The 19,431-nt window shown below is 41.3% G+C and overlaps 6 protein-coding genes across 6 annotated transcripts; 3 read left to right on the top strand and 3 right to left on the bottom strand.

Moving 5' to 3' along the window:
• Positions 1-7,956: 7,956 nt before the first annotated feature.
• LOC115764426 lies at positions 7,957-10,787 on the bottom strand. The gene is made up of 3 exons (XM_030707427.1): positions 9,700-10,787; positions 8,699-8,997; positions 7,957-8,637 (listed from the first exon to the last, which is right to left on the bottom strand). The coding sequence occupies exons 1-3, from the start codon at positions 10,714-10,716 to the stop codon at positions 8,178-8,180; spliced, it is 1,776 nt and encodes a 591-aa protein (XP_030563287.1). The 5' UTR covers positions 10,717-10,787; the 3' UTR covers positions 7,957-8,177.
• Positions 10,788-11,500: 713 nt separating this feature from the next.
• LOC115764282 (glyoxalase domain-containing protein 4) lies at positions 11,501-12,925 on the bottom strand. The gene is made up of 4 exons (XM_030707213.1): positions 12,778-12,925; positions 12,456-12,505; positions 12,278-12,384; positions 11,501-12,225 (listed from the first exon to the last, which is right to left on the bottom strand). Exons 1-4 carry the CDS (start codon positions 12,871-12,873, stop codon positions 11,612-11,614), a joined length of 867 nt encoding a protein of 288 aa, XP_030563073.1. The 5' UTR covers positions 12,874-12,925; the 3' UTR covers positions 11,501-11,611.
• An 833-nt stretch (positions 12,926-13,758) lies between these two features.
• LOC115764285 lies at positions 13,759-14,243 on the top strand. The gene is made up of 2 exons (XM_030707216.1): positions 13,759-13,859; positions 13,920-14,243. The coding sequence occupies exon 2, from the start codon at positions 13,929-13,931 to the stop codon at positions 14,160-14,162; it is 234 nt and encodes a 77-aa protein (XP_030563076.1). The 5' UTR covers positions 13,759-13,859; positions 13,920-13,928; the 3' UTR covers positions 14,163-14,243.
• On the bottom strand, positions 14,211-15,159 carry LOC115764284. Its single transcript, XM_030707215.1, has 2 exons — positions 14,523-15,159; positions 14,211-14,461 (listed from the first exon to the last, which is right to left on the bottom strand). The coding sequence occupies exons 1-2, from the start codon at positions 14,974-14,976 to the stop codon at positions 14,262-14,264; spliced, it is 654 nt and encodes a 217-aa protein (XP_030563075.1). The 5' UTR covers positions 14,977-15,159; the 3' UTR covers positions 14,211-14,261.
• Positions 15,160-15,238: 79 nt separating this feature from the next.
• LOC115764283 (TM2 domain-containing protein CG11103) lies at positions 15,239-16,039 on the top strand. Its single transcript, XM_030707214.1, has one exon. It carries the CDS (start codon positions 15,254-15,256, stop codon positions 15,965-15,967), a length of 714 nt encoding a protein of 237 aa, XP_030563074.1. The 5' UTR covers positions 15,239-15,253; the 3' UTR covers positions 15,968-16,039.
• Positions 16,040-16,433: 394 nt separating this feature from the next.
• LOC115764301 (cathepsin B) lies at positions 16,434-18,159 on the top strand. The gene is made up of 4 exons (XM_030707235.1): positions 16,434-16,774; positions 16,856-17,116; positions 17,304-17,471; positions 17,546-18,159. Exons 1-4 carry the CDS (start codon positions 16,658-16,660, stop codon positions 18,014-18,016), a joined length of 1,017 nt encoding a protein of 338 aa, XP_030563095.1. The 5' UTR covers positions 16,434-16,657; the 3' UTR covers positions 18,017-18,159.
• Positions 18,160-19,431: the final 1,272 nt, after the last annotated feature.

The following is a 19,431-nucleotide window of genomic DNA, read 5'->3' as shown; positions in this document are numbered from 1 at the left end:
CAGGCAAGTGAAAGCGTTGCTCTGGTGTGTGTGTGTGTGTGTGTGTGTATTTGGTGGTAATATATATTTGTTGGCTGAAATATATAGAACAGTAGGTGCAAAAACAAGCACAGGAATTGCACGTGAATGCAAAGAGAATGAGAGAAAGAGAGCGAGAGAGAGAGAGCAAGCGATGAGATAGGGATAGCAGTAGAACAAGCTGACCGCAGCACAGCACATCGCACAACACAGGACAGCACAATACAAAAGCAGCAAAAGGACTAACAAAGCAAACAGAGAGATAGAGAGTGAGAGAGATAGAGAGAGAGAGAGAGAGAGAGAGGGACACAGCACGCAGTAATATTTTTAACAAAAGAAGTGAAGCCCAGGCCATTGGGGCCCTGGGTCAGTTCGCACCTTCATTTGTGCGCTCGTTTGGCCTTTAACAAATGTGCGGCACTGCTTTTCATTACAATGACAGCGAATGCTACAATAGAATATGACATGCAGGCGATAAAATTATGCTTGGAGCTGAAAGCGCCTCCAAGTCGTACACACACACACACACACACACATGTACACAGGACCTGAAGACCAGAAGCAGCAACAAAAGCTGACTTTAGCTACGACTACGTCATAGACACAGTTGGTATCCAGCTAAGAGGTGAGCAATTGGTGTTAGTTTTGGTCACACACACACACACACACACACACACACACACACAGCTACATCTTGGCACAAACACTGAGTGCCACAAATGCCGTTGCGGCAGTTGTGCTAATTTGTTTGTTTGCCGTTATCATTCCTTGTGTGCCCTGGACCTGAAGCTGAAGCTGGGTCACCATTGTCACAATGGCACAAAAGCAGTACAAAAAAAAAAAAAGTAAAGACAGAAACAGAATGTGTGAGTGAGAGAGAGAGAGGGAGAGAGAGAGAGTGCAAGCTGAATGCACGATGGCACATAGGAGAGGTCAACTGGGAATTATGGTCGACGCTTAAGTTGTTTCAAGCCTTAACCCATACGCTGAACCAATTGATTCGAGTTGGCAGCAAGCACGTCCTATACCGAACCGGTTAGAGGCCGCCAATTAGCGAGCCTTGAACCGGTTTAGTTGGTTAAAAAACAGTCAAATCTATTGCTGAACCAAAACATAATAAACATTTTAAATTTATGATTAGGTAAATATTTCACTTAACTGCTCGCTTACTGCATCATTTCGACTTGTTTCAATTCGCAGCAGCTCCCAGCTAAAATCAATAGAATGGAAAAATTGATTAATTTATAAATACTTGAGTGCTGTTGCAACTGTTGCGGAGAAATTTCTCAAATGTCTTTCAAGCTGGCTGATTTAAACTGACAGCGAACATGCACAACTTTTTAGCGCATCCGAAACTATAAATTTAATTAGCTTCCAGTGTAAAATTTAGAAAGCAAACTCGCGAGATTTAAAAAATTTATACCAAACCCGCCAATCACGATAATTCATTTATACCCTGAACCCATAGAAAATGATAAGAGGTATAATAGTTTTGTGCCAACGCATGTTACAGTCAGAAGGAAGCGTTTCCAACGCCATAAAGTATATAGATATTCCTGGTCCTGGCTAAATACGGCCCTATCTCTCTTGCTAGCGCAATCAAATTAACCGAATTTGGCAGCTCACATATTGAAATTAAGCTTGATACCAAGAGCTAGCTCTTACAATTCATATTGATATGTCATATACATATATATAGGTATATATGTGTATATTTATATATGACTGTCGTGGGTGACGCTGCCTCTTACCATTTGCCAATACCAACCGCCACGTACTCAAGCAGAATTAAAAGCACTGCCAAGCAAAGGTATGTGGACATAAAAAAATCATTGCCTACTTATGAGCGCGCGCTGGGCATCAAGCGAGACAGCGTCTGTGCCTTGTCTTCATCTTTCATCTGGCATTCCGGCAACAGTGCGTCAGTTACGCCAGCTCCAGCTCCAGCTCTAGCTATTTCAGCTTATTTATCGTGTATTTTGTGTTGTAGCGCATATTAATCATAAAGCGGACACGCGTCGCTTTACGCACGTTTGGCGGTTGGCGGATACGGACACGACAGCACCAAGAAGACAAACCAGTCCACAGAGCAGGGACGAGGACAACGCGCATGGCCAGGCCTGGGTAGAGTATAACGACAAGGACGGGAACGCAGACCAGAACCAGAACCAGAATCAGGACCAGGACCAGGACCAGGACAGCGACAACGACAACGACAGCGACAACGACAGCGAGACATCTAGACAGTGTGTAACCCAACTCCCTGCCATTGCGTCCGACTTCTCGCATGAGAACTGAGCGTATTAGATTTAAGCGCGTTATAAATGAGCAGCGCATATTTTGGTTTTGCTACTCCAACTCATAAATCAAAATTTTCGTTTTTGGCATTTTTAAAGGCAACGAAAGAACTTACTTACTTACATACTTGCCCCAGGCCCAACACGCGACCGCACTGTGGCCAAAAATAAAAAAAAAAAACCCCCCGATTGAAAAGTGCACAAATAAGAGATACCCTGTACCCAGTACTCAGCTGACTTGATGAACATTAAAAGATTCCCGTTCCTTAGGGGAAGTAGTTAGAGTGGAAATATTAATAATAATAACAATAATATATAATAATAAACAAAATGAATTCTTTTACTATTCTTTTTTGTGCAATTTCGTGGATTTTGAGATTCCCGCTTAAAAATAATAATAATGAAAATAAAATGAATTATAATAACAATAATAATAATATATCATAATAAACAAAATTAATTCTCTTACTATGCTTTTCTGTTCAATTTTGTGGCACTTTTTGATTTATTAGAAAATTAACTTATATAGTCTTCGACATGTATTACGAATATGGGGTAAGATATTAAAATCAAAAAAAAATGATATGCTATTCAAATATTTCAGATATTAGGTCGTAGATTCTTATAGACTGACGAACATTGTCAGATCAACTCAGTTCGTCGTTTATATGTATATACTTTAAAGGGTCGCATATACTACCTTCGTCCTGTTCCATATCTTCGCTTAAAACCGTATTAGCTCTTTCTAATTCGCAATAGGTACAGGGTATTAAAAGAGCCCTTTGGCCGCCCACAATGCCATTGCCCCAGCCCATTCGGAAAGCCCCCAAACGCTGCCGAACGTCTGTTGGCTGCTGCCCATGACGGATGATTGGATTTTATGTTGATTACAAAAATGTGCAAGTCGAATTCGGTTTTGAATTTTTGTTGCTGCTACTTTCATGCCCGGCTCACAGAGCTGAACAAGAGCATATTGGTTTTGTGCAATGTCCGTCTTGGCTTCCGTTCCTTTGTCCGACCGGCCGTTTGTTGCGCATTTGTTTCGAGGCGATTCAATAGGCAAGCTCTTGTCTCCAGTTGACTGATTTAATTGCTTATTGTACACTGGGAACAGAGCATTGCGCAGTCGGTGACATACAACTGGAATTTTGTTTTTTCTGCGGCTCTTATTACCAAGCATTTACCCATGGTCAGCAAACATCGTCATCATCGCCATCATCATCGTATCATGGATATTTGGTTGTTATTGGCCATATTTTAATGTGCTGGCCAACCGAGATTTGTCGTGGTATACGTTTGATTTATTTATGTGTTTATTTGGCTTGTTGTTCTTCCTCTCGTTTTAGATACCCTTGCAAAGGGTATGCCAAACCAATTATGTCCTTTGTATGACTTTGCTGCAGATATTGTCAATACATCTCCTCGCTGATTATTGTAAGAGATATTTTCTTACTATAATATACACTCTCAGTCTGTCTGTTGCAAGCTTTTTTATTTTATATTGAAGAACTATGAAATTAAGTTTGACGCTAATCGGACTTAACTTCCCCTTTCGCCCAGAAAACTTTTGGAATGGATTTTGTGAAAAGTGTGAAACACGTCTCAATTGAATTTGCACAAAGTTCGTTTTAAATGGGCTTTAAACCGATCGGATGGTAAATTAAAAAGTTTCACTAAAGTGTTTTCCATTAATTTTCTACAGTTGCGGGTGTGATTTTCCCAAAAGTTTATTTGTTCGAAAGTGTAAAATCATTTAGAATGCATTTTATTTTATTTTCAATATTGACTACTGCACGCAGGAGATTGCCTTGCAACTAATACAAATATACTGAGTTAGAGACTCGTTCGGAGTAATTTTTCTTTAATTAATGCCCATTGAACTGGGTATCTGATGAAGCTGCAAGGTGGCCCGATATGGTAAGTCAAGACAAATATTATTATTATAATTTTTATTACTAAGTATTATTTTAACATATACTTAACATTCAAGAGTTTTTCAATCTGTAGAAATACGCTTGGCTTAAATGTGGGCGATTTGTGAGCAAGGGTATTCCGTCGTCGACCTTCCCGACTTTTGCACATGCCGGTTTTTGTTATTGTCAGCTATGCGTCTGCGATTACTCATGACGTTTTATGACTGCCCCAATCTTGGCCTATGTCTATGTCCCTCTCTCTCTCTCTCACTCTGTCTCTGTCCGTCCGCTCTCAAATTGTTATTCGATTTGCATGCTAAGTACTAGAGTTTTATTTGCATTCTACATAATAATTTAATTTTATTTGTTTTGCTGCATCCACATCGCTCAAGCCAGCTGCTATTATTATTTGTTTTGGCTAATGGCACCTCGGTGGGGTCCATTGATTGTATTGAGGGCGTTAGCGCACCAACTGGGGCCTAATGCATTGCATGTGCCTATTGGGGACACTAAATGCCAGCCACGCCTGTTTGCCGCCCACCAGCCATCATACCTACGGGGTCCATATGCATGTGTTTTACTTTACTTTTGGACATTTCTCGCATTTGTTCTGATGGTTTACTTGCAATATATTTGTATACCCTATATAGGAGTTACCCAAGGGATATATGCACATTCATTATTTTACCACGAACATCCAATGTCACATTTTCTGAACATCCTGCTTTATATGACACAACTGTAAATGACAAAACCTTAACTTGTTGCGAATTGCAAGGATTCAAGCATCAAGAAACAGCATAGAATCACATTTGTTAATTTTATTATAAATGTGTTTAGTTTATAAATTCTAACATGTTTATCACATCTCAATTTTTACGTACAAAATAAGTGAATCATTTTAATGGGTATTCCATAGTCGGGCAAATGGGCTGTTGTTTGAGTTCGTTATTTTGTTAATGCTTTTTGTGGCCCGCTTTCATTTAACTGCGCTGTGCGAGCCACGAGAGGGTCGACAATTGCTGCAATCTTTAGAGAGTCTTCCCAGGAACCAGGCAGCTAGTCGTAAATTAGCAGTTGCCCATCCCACGCCACCCACCAAAAAGCACACATATACACTGGAAATCGTGCCAAAAAACAAAAACAAAAAAGAAGAAAGCAGAAAGCAAAAAGCCTGCAAATCGATGCAGCACCAAAGCCAAATATAATAGTCGGACAACACTCTTTCAGAAATTAACTGGAGCTATTCTATCTAAAACAAAAGTTGACAGCTTATCCTGGCTGAATGACTGAATCATTAAGGATTAACGCCAATTTGATTTCCCAGTCTCGCCTGCGGAAACGTATTTATGACTCCTTTTCACTTTTCACACGATCGGCTTCAAAGTGATGTTTGCTTTTGTGTTATTATAAATTGAAAAGCTTAAAGCTCACCTTAAACGACTAAATGCTCTGATGAAAGCTCTGCCCAAAAGCCAACTGCAACGTGAACAACTTAAGGCACAGCTTAACAGCGTAAAGCTCGAATTAAATGCCTAATTGAAATTCAAGTTAAAGCTATGTCCGAAGTAAACCTGTACTCAATGCTGAACTAAGCGCTTAAAGCTCTAATTAAAGCTCCACCGGAAGCTGTGTCCCAACTCAAACTTTAACTAATTAAAGTTCAACTAAGCGCTTAAAGCTAATATTAAAGCTCTGCTCAAAATTCAAGTCAAAGCAATGCACAAACGCAAATTGAACAACTGAGAACTCAGCGCTATATAAAATATGTATGTAGTGACAGCCACCTTGAGAGTGGGTAAGCAAATTATTTATTTACTTTTTATGTACATATATACATATATATACATTTATTAGTATGTTTATGTATATGTATTGTATATGTGCTATCATTTGGAGGTTTCTTCGGCTCGCTGGGCCTGGCTGTTGCCTAGGGGTGTGACGCGCTGCACACAAATGGAAACTTAACGTTCAATGCAATTTGGTTCTTGGTTGCCGTGGCCAATTATTTGTGCTGTTATCGTGGCCGTCACCGTCACCGACGCCGTCAGCGTCAGCGTCACAGTTAGCATTACCAACATTGAGTTGAATCGACTTGCGAGTCGATGCGACCTTCTTGTGTTGACCCCAATTTTGGCCAATAAGGCTGGCGCTTTTTGCACATAACTGGCAGGTGGCATGGCTTGTTGTTGTTTGCCAGCCATTTTGGCAACAGATTGAAGTGCAAGGCATGAAGCCACATTCACTGGGCTAGGGGACTGGACTGGACTGAAGCCTAGCATCGGCTCTATAATAGCCCTTAGCAACTTCTAACTGCCACTGGGCTGGGTGACTGACAATTTCGCTCAGTGTGCTGTGCCTTTTCTTTTTTTTTGACCGTCTCTTTTCATTTTTAATGGCAGCCTGGCATAATGAGCTGCAAGTACATACACACACACACACACACACACATACATATACTAATACACTTATACACCACACGGACAGCATGAGTACAAGTGCTCGTATTGAGAGTAAAACACGGCTAGCAAATGTATATGTGTGTATTTGGCCCATTAGGACTTGCCAACTCAGCGCTCTCTTTCGCTCCCGTTCTATCGCCTTCGCTCTATCTCCTTCTACCGCACTCACTCTCCCTCTCGCTCTGTCTGCTGCTTTGCGTGTGTGTGTGTGTGTGTGAATGTGCCTGTCTCTCGGCCAGCATTGACACAATAAAACTTTTTCAGCACATTTTTCATTCGTGCCGCTTGTGTGTTGCAAGTGTAGCACATTCTGCATTTATTGACGCATTTTGCTCTTTTGCATATTTGCGGCCGCGTTGCATGCGACAAATGAAGCGTTCGTTCGTTCGTTCGTCAGTCGATTGTTGTTTTGCCCATTTTTTGGGGTCGTTTCTGCCAGCGCAAACATGCGACAATTCATCGATGAAAACAGTCAAACAATTGGGGTAAGGGGCTGTGTTATGTTACTCAAAAACTGAATGGAGTCAAGTGCATTGCATTTGGCATATTAATAAATATATCAAAAAAACATATATGGCAAAAGATTCCAAATAAAGAACTAAATTGTTGTTTTTTTTTTTTTTGTTTTAATTGAAAATACAAACAAGCTACGTGCTCAACGCAACTGTAAATTGACACTATAAGCAATGAGGAAATGATATTACAACTGAACAGATTTCCTACAAGTATTCATCAATTCGTATTTTGTGCATATAGTTATGCTGGGTTATTACATAACATTCATATGGTCCATTGAAATAAAATAGCATAAATGGGTCATTGTGAAGTCAATTATATAGATGGAAATCTAGATGAAAAGAAAATTTAGTTTGTTTTTGTCTATTTGTTAAACAATTCGGTATCGCTCGAAAAAACCCAAAGCGAAAAAGCTGAGCCTTTGAGCCGTCTCCCTTTCGATTAAATTAAGTTTATATTCCTGAGTGCCTACCATTTGCTTTCTGAAATGAAGATAGCTCTGCTATGCGATTTTTATTCTGAAATGAGAATTGCCCTTCTATGCGATTTTCATGTCCTCAAGAAACACATTGATCGATGTATCCTTTGTTTTAACACACTTTTATTTTGACAATCATTGATTGAAAGCTGAAATATATTCATATTTCGCATACAATAAAATGTTGAACATGATATTAATTAGTCCATTAACGTAATTTAAAATCTCTTTTTTTTTTTTTTACAAATATAAGAGTTTGATGCATTTATTAATTTCTTCTTTTTTTGATTTACATAACTACGTAGTATGATTTTCATTGTTAGTTTTGCATAAAAATTTAGTGTTTTTTGTTATTTTATATTATAAATTTAAATAAAAACAATATTCTCGCTGACAAGGACATGAACGGCAGTTGACCTGGAGAAGCGAGTGGTGTACAAAGAAGTGCGGGTAAGTCCTGCAGCATAATTGTAGAGCACTCGCTTCACTAGGCCTATAACTTGTCCGAATCAGCCTTAGGTACTATCTGGTGCGGCAGCATACAGCTGGATCGGTTTGATATCCTACAGCGCAACCGTTTGGTAGACACCAATATGGACACTTTGCGCAGGGTCATGTAGTCTCTGTTAAGCATGCGGCACAGTTCAATAAATGTACATAGACTGGGTGACTTAAGTTCCTTGGCCAGCTTATAAGCATTATTGAGCACTTCCGCCTGGCGCTCGTATTTGCAGAGTATGGCATGCGCCTTGGCCTGCAGCATGGTGGCCAGAAATTGCCAGATTTTGCTATTGGCTCTAACGGCCTCATCAATTGACTTTTTGGCAAACAATAAACAATGCACCAGATGATTCTGAGACAATAGACAATCGGCTATCTCGTACAGCAGATAGCTGCGCTCGATGGGCAGCTTAGCGAAATGCAAGCGCTTGTCCAGCGCAGCTTTGGCTCGCCTGAAAGCACAGAGACATTAGCATTAACGCAATTTGAATAAAGATTGATATGAAAACCTACTTGTACTCCTGGGCCTGTTCAAATGCAGCGCCGCTGTCTTCATAGGTGTAGGTGGAACGGTCGCCAAACACCACGCCCTGCGGTTCAGTCGGCTTCAATGGACTAACACCAAGCAGGCGGCACATGGAATCATTATCATAGGGCGACACCTTATAATCCGGTATACTGTACATTTCACATAAGCTCAATGCCAAATGGTTGTACACCTCGTTCATGAACTCAATTTTCCAAGGCATTATCCTTCTAGTCTTCAGCACAACAAACTCGCCCATTACTTTTGATACAAATTTGCGCAGGCGCTGTTGGAAAAATAAACAATAAATAAAATAATTTTATATGTGTATTTGGATAAAAATGTAAACAGCAGATCATTGCGGAAGAAGAGCCAGCAGTATAAATATGACTGACCATTGGAGCTGGCTTTCATTTGGGAATGCTCTGCCGTCCGATGCAGATGGTGCAAATGTTTTTATGTGCGGGTGTGCTTGTAGAAAAATATGAAGCGCAAATCATTTCGATAGAAGAAGAGCCGCCACTATAAATAAGGCCGCCCATTGCGGCGGGCCGTCAGTTAAAGCAACGCCGCCGTCCGATGCAGATGGTGTAATTGTGTGTGTGGGTGTGCTTGTAGAAAAATATGAAGCGCAGATCATTTCGAAAGAAGAAGAGCCACTATAAATAAGGCTGGGAGCGTGCTTTTAGTTGAGGCTGCGCTGCCGTCTGATACGAATGGTGTGGTGTCTGTTTGTATATAAATATGAAGGGCAGATCATGAATGTGGGCTATGAGAGGAAGCGCCTGCGTATAAATAAGTCTGCACATCGAAGCTGGATATCAATTAAAGCTGCGCGGTGCAGAATGGTAAGTCGGAAAAAACGTTTTCAAACATATATATTATATGCCATTAGTAAAATTAATAAGATGGCAAATTTAGTTTAGTAATCTGTAAATTTGTGTTATATTTTGTCGGTCTGTTCTTTTTTGTGGAGTCCACTACTCACCGCAATGTCCTTCTGTTCACGTAAGGCTCGAATAGTTCGTAGAATGGATAGCATGTTTCTGCGTGTTTGATACTGTATGCGGTTCTTATTGTCTTGATGCATTTGTTCCAACATATCTGGATTGGCCATCCGTTGATAGTTCTGATTATACATGGGGCTACGGGCGTGCAACATTTTTGTGAACTTTTTGATGCACTCATAGGAATTATTCAAATATTTTTCGCGCTCGTGCGCAGAATTGTAATATTTGTCCAGCAGCACGATGGGATTATGGCGCAGGGTTTTCAAAAAGGCAATATCAATCCAGGAATCATTCAAATAACTTTGATAATAGATTTTGGTTTTGCGCTTGCGCCGGGCTGCCTCCAATGGTGATATCCTTATCTTTTTCTTCTCGACCAAACTGTGAACGTCGCATTCATTTAAATCATTGTGCGCCTTCCAGCGGGTAGATGCTTCCGCTGGCTTTTCTGGCTTGAGTATTTCCTCATATATGGTACGCATACTGGCCAAATTCCTCAGAAAAAACGGTCTCAAGCTATCGCCCAAATTATCTTCAAAATTACTATTGACAACTAACAGACGGTAATTGAATGGCAACTTCTTGGTGCCGGAATATAAACGCGAATCGTTATGCAGCGACATTTTGTTCTCTTCGAATTTATTTAGATCATATAACGCATCAGCTATTTGAAGATTAACAAACGCACTCCACGGTGCTATTCTGGCTGCTTTTCTGCTATCGTCCAGTGCTTTCTCCGCCTGGGCTATCTGCCGATTGAAATTACTTCGCATGCAAAGGGTCAAAAAGTGGCCGTCGTCATGCTCATCAATGCACTTATTAAAATAATGAATAGCGGCCATATTGTTACGGTTCCGGGCGAAGGTCTGGGCCCAACTACGCCAAATGCGGCGATGCTGTTGGGCCGACCAGCCCATTAACTCCCATGGTTGCAGGCGTGGCACCAAGGAGACTGCAGGCGCCACCACGACCGGATCAGATATTGAGATATTCATTGAATCTAAAAACAAAACACTCAAAGGGCTCAAAGCAAAAATTGAAAAACCTAAAAAATAAATAACAAAAAAATGTAGAAAACAGCTTTCAACGAAACTAAAATCGAGTTTAATATAATTCAAAAGACCACACAAATATCTTAAATAAATTAAAAACTCAATGACAAATATTTCCGGAATGCTGCGCCAAGCAACATTTTAAATTACATTAAACTGTTTGTCCTGACTGACTGACCGACCGTAGTACATAATATTTGGGGCTTACGCGCTAGGACTGGATTTTGGCAATCCACCCGTGACTGTGGAAAATTCGCGGAGCGCGGTTGTAGCGAACATTTTTGCTTCCCATCCAGTCGATTCCAATTCAATTTTCAAAAGTCTTTCTGAAAACACAATTTTCCCAATTATCGAGCTATTGCTGGAAGAAAAATGCGGATCTGCAAAATATATTTCAATGCGAAACTCTGGCAACGCCAAGAGTTGACGAGCTGACAGCTTACATCAACGATTACATAGTTTCAAGTTCAAATTTAAGACATTTGTCGCCAGAATATCAATTTTTGTAGGTGTCTTTAGGCTGTATTTAGGCAAATTGAGAAAATTGAACTGCTGCACTTTGGAAGGCAGCAGATTTTGTTAATCACCAAGGCTGCCATACTTTTACAGCTTTTTTTGTACAGCCCTGGTATTACGCACTGAAGGGGACATCCCTCTTTCAAGTTCAGTTGTTGTTGCCACCTAGTTAACATTATTATGGTTAAGCAAAATCATTATCTAATACACTTTCTAAAAATTTGTATATATTGAAACTTTGTAAAAAACCACAAAAAAAAAATATTTTTTCTAATTTGAATGCAAGATTCTCAACAAGTTCTCATAATAATAGACGGAGCGTCTACTTTTTCTCCTGGAATGGATCCTTGCGTATGTACTTGTCCAATTGGTCACCAGCATTTGGCTCCAGCTCTGAAAGCTCTGTGAAGCCCTCCTCGTCAACAAAGCATATCTCATGACCATCGGGATCGGCCAAAATGAGCACCGTAACCGTTGCCTTGCCTGGCGTATCCAGTGTAATCAGTGGCTTCAGTATGGTACCGCCAGCTTTTGTTACGGCATCGAATAATGGTTTCTGCACAGAGCCGGGTACCGCAAATGCAATGCGCCCATAGGCCTTGGCTCGGCTAATGGGCTTATTTAGAAGCGTGAGGCGTAGAGACGTCTGCTTAGCATTATAAGTAAGCAAAATGGAACTATCCGTCTCATTGACCAGGTTCATGTTAAGCAGCTCGTGCCAGAATTTGCGCGTTGCGGCCAAGTTGGTAACATTCAGCTCAACCTGTTGCACTGGATCCGAGCTGGCAGTGGGCGATGACTCAACAATGTAAAAATTATAGCCATCTGGCGAGGTCAGCACATTGCTATCGCCCTGCTTGGCAACCGGATAGGAATTTTGAGCGGCACGCGTTAATATATCCTTGGAATAAATTGTAATGCCACCAAAGTCGTTGCCTGCAAGATTTTGTATGAGAAGATTGAAATTTGTCTAACTAGAAGCAGTTACCCATCTCGTAGCTCTTGACGCCATAGTTGTAGGTCAGCTCGATGACAAAATGCGTATTCTCCGGCCCATAGCCAACCATGGTCTTACTCCAGCGATTGTCATAAGGCCTGCGCACATGGAAAGTGATGGCAAATAAAGATTTCCTTGAAGCCATACACAATTTCCGAATACGACTTACCCATTGCATTCCGCATCGCAGCCTTCCTTGAACTCCTCATGCCGCAATACCTATTCGAGTATTGAATGGGAAAAAAATAAACAATCAGAATTTAAACGCCAGCCGGTGCTTATCTTATTTTAGTTTAATACGCGTCGGGCTGGCATTGTATTGACTTACACAGTGCCAAGTCATGTTTCTCAGATAATTAGATATTCTAGGTAATTGCCCCCATATATGTGTATGTACAGTAAATACAGACACACACATACGACGTTGCGCTTATAACCGGGCTTGCAAGTTAGCCCCAAGACGTAACTGGCCTGTCTGTTCTTCATATTACCTGCATTCCCAGAATGTTGCGAAAGAAGAACGCATTCTTAGCACGGTCACCAATCTTAAAAACGTAGTGTAGAGCTCTTCCCGGTATGGTCGTCATATTGCTTTGCCGCTGCAAGAAATTTTAGATGTTTTGAAAAGCTTATAAACAGAATTAGAGGTGTGCGATATTTACGCACCTGTTACATGAAACTGTCTGCTAATAACTATGTTAAGTGAGGAGCGAGACTGTTAAGTCGTAAGCAAACTGTTAACCGTGCAATAAATAACAGACTGGCAACGCCAAGAACCAATCGAAATATTCGATTATTTTTACCGTTTAATGATTTGCTTAATAATACTGTTAATAAAACAGCGAAGCAATGTCTGTACTAGTTAAGGAAGCTTGTGAAAGATAAAAAACTCATTTAATACTAACGATTAAACATAATTTAACAGTTGTTTTTAGTTTATCGCCATTTAAAAGTAGGGTCGATTGATATTGACTCATGAGTACATCAAGAACTGAATGCTTATGTTTGAACATGGTTCATAATGCTTCGGACTCTTTTAGCGTTTATTGACCAGCGGCGGCATTACGGGCTCGCAGTTCCCGATTACTTTGCAAAATGTCGTGACAAATGCGTTTAAATGTATCCGTTATAGGTGCCTTCAAAATGCAAGTGGAGCAAATCTTTGAGTCATTTTCAATACGGCCCCAGTTTATCCAGGCAAGTAAACTGTCCGCCAGGGTGGGTTCCCCTGCAGGCTGTCGCAATCGCTCGTCGCACAGATCCACAAGTACGTTAGTGGTGCTAAGGCAAATAAAGCAAATATTACCTAAATCCATGTACATTTCCATATTTCAACTGATTAGAGTCAATACAATTATCTAAACAGTTTGCCAGATTAACAGATTTTATGTTGGATTCGTGCAGCGCTGCCAACTTAACGAAAACTGCTGTGCCACTTTGATTTGATTTTGCTTTCAGTCTGGCAGCCTGTTTTCAACTATCGATAGCTCGATAAATACAGCAGCTGTCATATCACATCGCTAAACAACTGGGTCTGTTCTTGTTGTGTAACTGAAACGCGTATTTTTAATAAGTATAACGAAATTTCCGACTATTATTCGAACAACTACACAGCCCCTTTTTGTACTTGCAGACGGCCACAATGTCAGCAAGCGCCGCCCGAGGCTCAACGTCCCTGCTCAAGCGCGCCTGGAACGAGATACCCGACATTGTTGGCGGCTCGGTATTGGCTCTTACAGGCATCGTCATGGCTGGCATTGGTCTGGCCAACTACTACGCCAAGGATGGCGACAATCGTCTCTACAAAACGGGCTATGTGGTCTTCCGTGACGATGATCCTCGTGCCAAGAAGGTGCGCAAGGACGAGGATGACTAAGAAAACTGTGCGATCTGATTGTTTTCAACCTTTTTTTTTTTTGCGCCGCAATATAAATAGCTAAGTAAAACAAAACAATCAAGTGTATAGAAGTGAGCTCTATTGTCCTGGCGTATAGTATAAGAATTGAGAGTTGCGGTGGCTGACTTTATGATGTTTCTGGTAGGCCGCAAGCGTGTGATAGCACTCATCACACAAGGCGCACTGGTAATTGATTGTCTGCGCAATTGCCACATTATTCTTTGGGGCAAGATCGTGGTCCATATCAGTTGTATTGATCAGTGTCCCGATCTCCGTACCTGAAAGTAGCGCGCACATATTTAATTGCAGTTTCGCATTATGTCTGTGCAACAAACATACCTTCATGTGGCTCATGCTTGAACACAATACTTTCCGCCTTAATACCAGCGGTGTCTGCTGCAATGGATTCAACGTTTGCATCCACAGTCTTTACGGTACACTTAATTGGCATCTGCTCGTCGAGTGTCGTCGTCGGCATTGGCTGGGATAGCCGGGAACGATTGCGGCGCTGTTCAAACTTTAGCGCCACGTTGAACTCATTGTTGGCCGTTATCCATTTGTTATTGAATTCGTATACCATAATCAGTTTTTTGATACAAACACGGCATATCTGCTTGGGATAGTCATCATTCTTGCTCAGTGCTGGCAACGTCGCGGACGTGGGCATACATGTGGATAATAGTTCCGATATTGGAACGCTCTTTTCCAGCACCGTAACGCTGTCCACGAATATGTTCATGGCGTCCAGGCAGTCGTTGCCGCAAGTGCGACATATATTTTCAAATATATCCATGACAAATCGGATGGCGTGTATATTTTATGCTAACAATTTTTACTACAGGTTTCTATTGGTAGTTCTCCATTTTCAACATGCTTCTTCTTTATTTATTTGTGTTATTTTTTTGTTGTTGTTTACTTCGCGGTCTTGGCAAAATCACGGTCAGGTAAAGACACCGGCTTATAAAATCCAAGCAATCAAATTTTAGAGACGCCATTTGTACAATGAGCAGTGTTGAAGAAATATCGATACTATCGAATCTCGCTTTGCTTATTTGCATACTGCTAGACTTATGACGCTCATCTCTAGTGTTGGTGCATTGTACAAGGTTGTAAAAACAACAATGCAACAAAAAGGAATTTTCTTAAGCGTTGTCATCTCGTTTCTAACCATAAATCCCGTCACGCATGCCATACAGGCTCGCAGTGACAAGGAGCAACCGCAAACGGTTGTATCCGGAACGGCTGTGCAGTCGGTTGTACCCGTGCAGGCACAGTCGCCAGTTGGCTCCAGCTCCAATTCACAAGGAGCTTCTGCGTCCAGCTCGACGTTCAATCCTTTGGGACCGAATGTAATGTGCTCGTTCTTGCCGCGCGACTTTCTGGAATGCAAGGAGCCAATCGATCATCGAAATAACGAAACGGCTAGAAAGGAAAAGGGCTATGGCTGTCTTCATTTCGGTGGCTCCTTCTACGAGGATGTCGAGCACACAAAAGTCCAATGCACTGTCTACACGGACATCGACTGTTACGGGGCACGCACATTCTTCCGGGACGGTGTGCCGTGTGTACGTTACACGGATCACTATTTTGTGACCACATTGATCTACAGCATGTTGCTCGGCTTTTTGGGCATGGATCGCTTTTGCCTGGGACAAACCGGCACCGCTGTGGGTAAACTTTTGACAATGGGCGGCGTCGGTGTCTGGTGGATCATAGATGTGATTTTGCTAATAACTAACAACTTGTTGCCCGAGGACGGTAGCAATTGGAATCCGTATGTTTAAACTAAAGAATACGCCCTTGTGATAATACTAGTAGTGCAAGATATGTAAATAAAATTAAATATTAAGACAATTTGGATAACGGTTGATTGCAGCTGTTGGAATTTGATGAGAGAACACAATTGATCTTGTTCTTCTTCAATATATTTCGATTTTACTCGATTGTAGTGCCTAAAGACTGTTGCTGTAGGTGCACAGCGTTTTGGAAAATTACATCTGCAAGCGTAGAAAGTGGGTGGAAGCGCGTTGCATAAATCTCGATCTCGTTTTTTCCATGGGGTTCAAATTTTAAGATTCATTCGAGACTCGAGACAATTTGTGGGCCTTGCTCATTGCAGTTGTAATGATAGTATCGAATAGTATCAAGTAGCACAAAATATATCGATAGTGCATTCGCATCGCTTTTCCCATCACTACAATGGCCGCTTATCAGCCACTTTGAAGTGTACGACGCATATAAATAGTGTTGAACTAACTAAATGCTACAACAGTTTGCACTTGCGGCTGGGGATTGCCAGTCAAGTAAATAACAATTGTAAATCCAACGATCAGCTAATTACAAGCACAAACATCTATACGCAACGACATATGTGTATAAATATACATACATACCCAAACGATTAGTCGACTGTTTCTTTGACAATTTTTCAATTGCGTTGTCAGCGCCATTTTGACAATTAGGCAGCTGGAAATATGAAATTTTTTTTACTGCTGGCCCTTGTGGCCATAGCTGCCGCAACAGAGGATGATCCACACATGCTTAGCGACGAATTTATGGAGCTGGTGCGCGGCAAGGCCAAGACATGGACGGTAAGTGTCAATATTATTATTTGGCTTAACCTTCTGCTGACGTGACTAATAATTTAATATAATTTACATTTTAAATAACAGGTTGGCCGCAACTTTGATGCAACCGTATCGGAACACCATATACGCGGCCTAATGGGCGTACATCCCGATGCGCACAAGTTTACATTGCCCGAAAAGAGCCAAGTGCTGGGCAGTCTTATGGAGGCGGATGGCGGCGATCTGCCCGAAGAGTTTGATGCGCGCACTGCCTGGCCCAACTGTCCAACGATTGGCGAGATCCGTGATCAGGGCTCCTGCGGCTCGTGCTGGGCCTTTGGTGCTGTCGAGTCCATGTCCGATCGTGTAAGTAGCGAAGACCATACACAAACAAAGCAGATGACGCAGCTGGCCGATGCTTATCGCAAGTTTGCTTATCGATTCCACAGAATTGCGTTGCAATTTGCGTATCTGTGTGTGTGCGTGTGCGTGTGCTCACTCTTTGTTTAGGCTGAAAGTTTGCTTATTGTTTTTCGTTTTTTGTTTTGTGTAGGTTTGCATACACTCGAATGGCACGGTTAACTTCCATTTCTCGGCCGATGACTTGGTGTCCTGTTGCCACACCTGCGGCTTTGGCTGCAACGGCGGTTTTCCCGGCGCTGCGTGGAGCTACTGGACGCACAAGGGTATTGTTAGCGGTGGCGCTTATGGCTCTAAAGAGGTAAGCCACCGTAGACTACAGCGCCAGATCAACAGTCAGCCACATTGATCAATCGGTTTTTTTGTATCTTGCAGGGATGCAGGCCCTATGAAGTTGAGCCCTGCGAGCATCACGTAAACGGCACACGGCCACCCTGTCACAGTGGCAGCACACCCCGTTGCATGCACCAGTGCGAATCTAGTTACTCGGTCGATTATGCCAAGGACAAGCATTTTGGTGCAAAGGCATACTCGGTCAATCGCAATCCGCGCGATATTCAGCGCGAAATCATGACCAATGGACCAGTGGAGGGTGCCTTCACAGTATACGAGGATTTGATATTGTACAAGACCGGCGTCTATCAGCATGTCCATGGCCGGCAATTGGGCGGTCATGCCATACGCATACTCGGCTGGGGCGTTTGGGGCGACAACAAGGTGCCATACTGGCTAATTGGCAACTCGTGGAACACCGACTGGGGTGATAACGGTTTCTTCCGCATATTGCGCGGCGAAGATCATTGCGGCATCGAAAGCGCCATTTCCGCGGGTCTGCCCAAATTGTGAGCGCTCCAAATGTAACCAATTGCTTCGATTTTGCCTATTCGTTTATATGATAATACACGTTTTCAATACAGTTATATCGTATGTGTAAACAAGTAGCAACGACTTAGTAAATAAATAATAATAAATTAAACAATTAAGTTGGCATTAAATTACCTAAGTTGAACGTGTCAAATTGCGTACAAATTGTACTTTTATGATTTATTTATGCACATCTAAATGTAATATTAGATCAGACTATATATTTTAGCTATAATGGCAGTTTTTTATATATATGAGCCATGAGAAGGTCGCGGTATCTTTGCCGCCCCTGCTCTAGTATATTTGCAGCTGGATGCATACACATCCATGAAGATCTGCCCACCATTCCCCATTCCCCCCACACATTTCGGATTTATATTTTATGATTATTATTATTTCGTGTCGCTGACACTCACTCATGTGATCCGCTGTGGGGCTTATCGGCATTAAAGCAGCGCCCTACTCAATCAGTCGGTCACGGACCGAAGAGTCAATTAAACGATTCGCTGCTTGCCCCAGACTCGAGCTCTGATTTGCTTTGTGGTTCAAACACCCCGCTGAAACTATGGCATAAAAAAATCGTTGGGTTTTTTTTCACATATATATATATATATTTTTTTATTGGTTTTCTTTTTCTTTTGTTTTTTTTTTTTAATTTATAACATCAAATAGAACATTTTTGTTTTTGTTTTTTCCATGAACTTTTTTCTGGCTTTATTTACTTGGAACTGCCTATTGCATTCTCTCTGTTCCCCTCCCTCTCACTATTTTGCGCAGGACATTTAAGAAACAGCTAACATAGATCGAAAAATATTGTGTGGACTGCAATTTGAAGCACTTTGCGAAATTTGGAAACACGCTTAAGTTATTCATCTCCCTACGCTCTTTCTGTATCTGATTCTCTTTAGTGTTTCTCGTTTTGCACTTTACAAAAAGTTGTTTGCTTTGGAAAATATACATAGATGCATTTTTTTAGCATAAATTAAGCTGCGTCTCGTTGTTGGCCAACATTTTGAATGCAGTTTTTCATTTGTATTATTATTATTATTATTATTTTTTTGTAAATAGATTTCTTGCGGATTGCTCCAATTATTTTCTACATTTATACATTTATTTATTTTGTTCTTAGCATTTGACTAATAAATACATTTATTTAAATATTTTCTGTGACACATATCTATATATATATATATGTATGCATGTGTGTATGCATGTATGCATGTGTGTATGCATGTATGCATGTGTGTATGCATGTATGCATGTGTGTATGCATGTATGCATGTGTGTATGCATAACTAACGCATGCTGTTGGACTTTTGCACTTGACGCATTGCATACATGTACATATGCATGTTTATATGTATGTGTATATGTGTATGTACTCGTTTGTGTGTGTA

Source organism: Drosophila novamexicana, unplaced genomic scaffold (assembly GCF_003285875.2).
Source record: "Drosophila novamexicana strain 15010-1031.04,08,12 unplaced genomic scaffold, DnovRS2.1 tig00000820-arrow-pilon, whole genome shotgun sequence".
Classification (NCBI taxonomy): domain Eukaryota; kingdom Metazoa; phylum Arthropoda; class Insecta; order Diptera; family Drosophilidae; genus Drosophila; species Drosophila novamexicana.
The sequence above is the reverse complement of the archived record's forward strand: the minus strand, read 5'-3'. Positions and strand labels throughout refer to the sequence as shown.

Bases quoted from the DNA above. Each gene is read 5' to 3' on its own strand.
- LOC115764426 (XM_030707427.1), bottom strand. From the start codon at position 10,716: ATGAATATCTCAATATCTGATCCGGTCGTGGTGGCGCCTGCAGTCTCC. The intron at 8,998-9,699 runs GTGAGTAGTGGA...TTTTTCCAACAG, and splicing joins GTGAACAGAAGGACATTGCG to CGCCTGCGCAAATTTGTATC. The intron at 8,638-8,698 runs GTAGGTTTTCAT...CTGTGCTTTCAG, and splicing joins GAACAGGCCCAGGAGTACAA to GCGAGCCAAAGCTGCGCTGG.
- LOC115764282 (XM_030707213.1), bottom strand. From the start codon at position 12,873: ATGACGACCATACCGGGAAGAGCTCTACACTACGTTTTTAAGATTGGT. The intron at 12,385-12,455 runs GTAAGTCGTATT...CCATGTGCGCAG, and splicing joins TGCGATGCGGAATGCAATGG to GCCTTATGACAATCGCTGGA. The intron at 12,226-12,277 runs GTAACTGCTTCT...AAAATCTTGCAG, and splicing joins CGTCAAGAGCTACGAGATGG to GCAACGACTTTGGTGGCATT.
- LOC115764285 (XM_030707216.1), top strand. From the start codon at position 13,929: ATGTCAGCAAGCGCCGCCCGAGGCTCAACGTCCCTGCTCAAGCGCGCC.
- LOC115764284 (XM_030707215.1), bottom strand. From the start codon at position 14,976: ATGGATATATTTGAAAATATATGTCGCACTTGCGGCAACGACTGCCTG. The intron at 14,462-14,522 runs GTATGTTTGTTG...CGCTACTTTCAG, and splicing joins CAAGCATGAGCCACATGAAG to GTACGGAGATCGGGACACTG.
- LOC115764283 (XM_030707214.1), top strand. From the start codon at position 15,254: ATGACGCTCATCTCTAGTGTTGGTGCATTGTACAAGGTTGTAAAAACA.
- LOC115764301 (XM_030707235.1), top strand. From the start codon at position 16,658: ATGAAATTTTTTTTACTGCTGGCCCTTGTGGCCATAGCTGCCGCAACA. The intron at 16,775-16,855 runs GTAAGTGTCAAT...TTTAAATAACAG, and splicing joins GCAAGGCCAAGACATGGACG to GTTGGCCGCAACTTTGATGC. The intron at 17,117-17,303 runs GTAAGTAGCGAA...TGTTTTGTGTAG, and splicing joins TCGAGTCCATGTCCGATCGT to GTTTGCATACACTCGAATGG.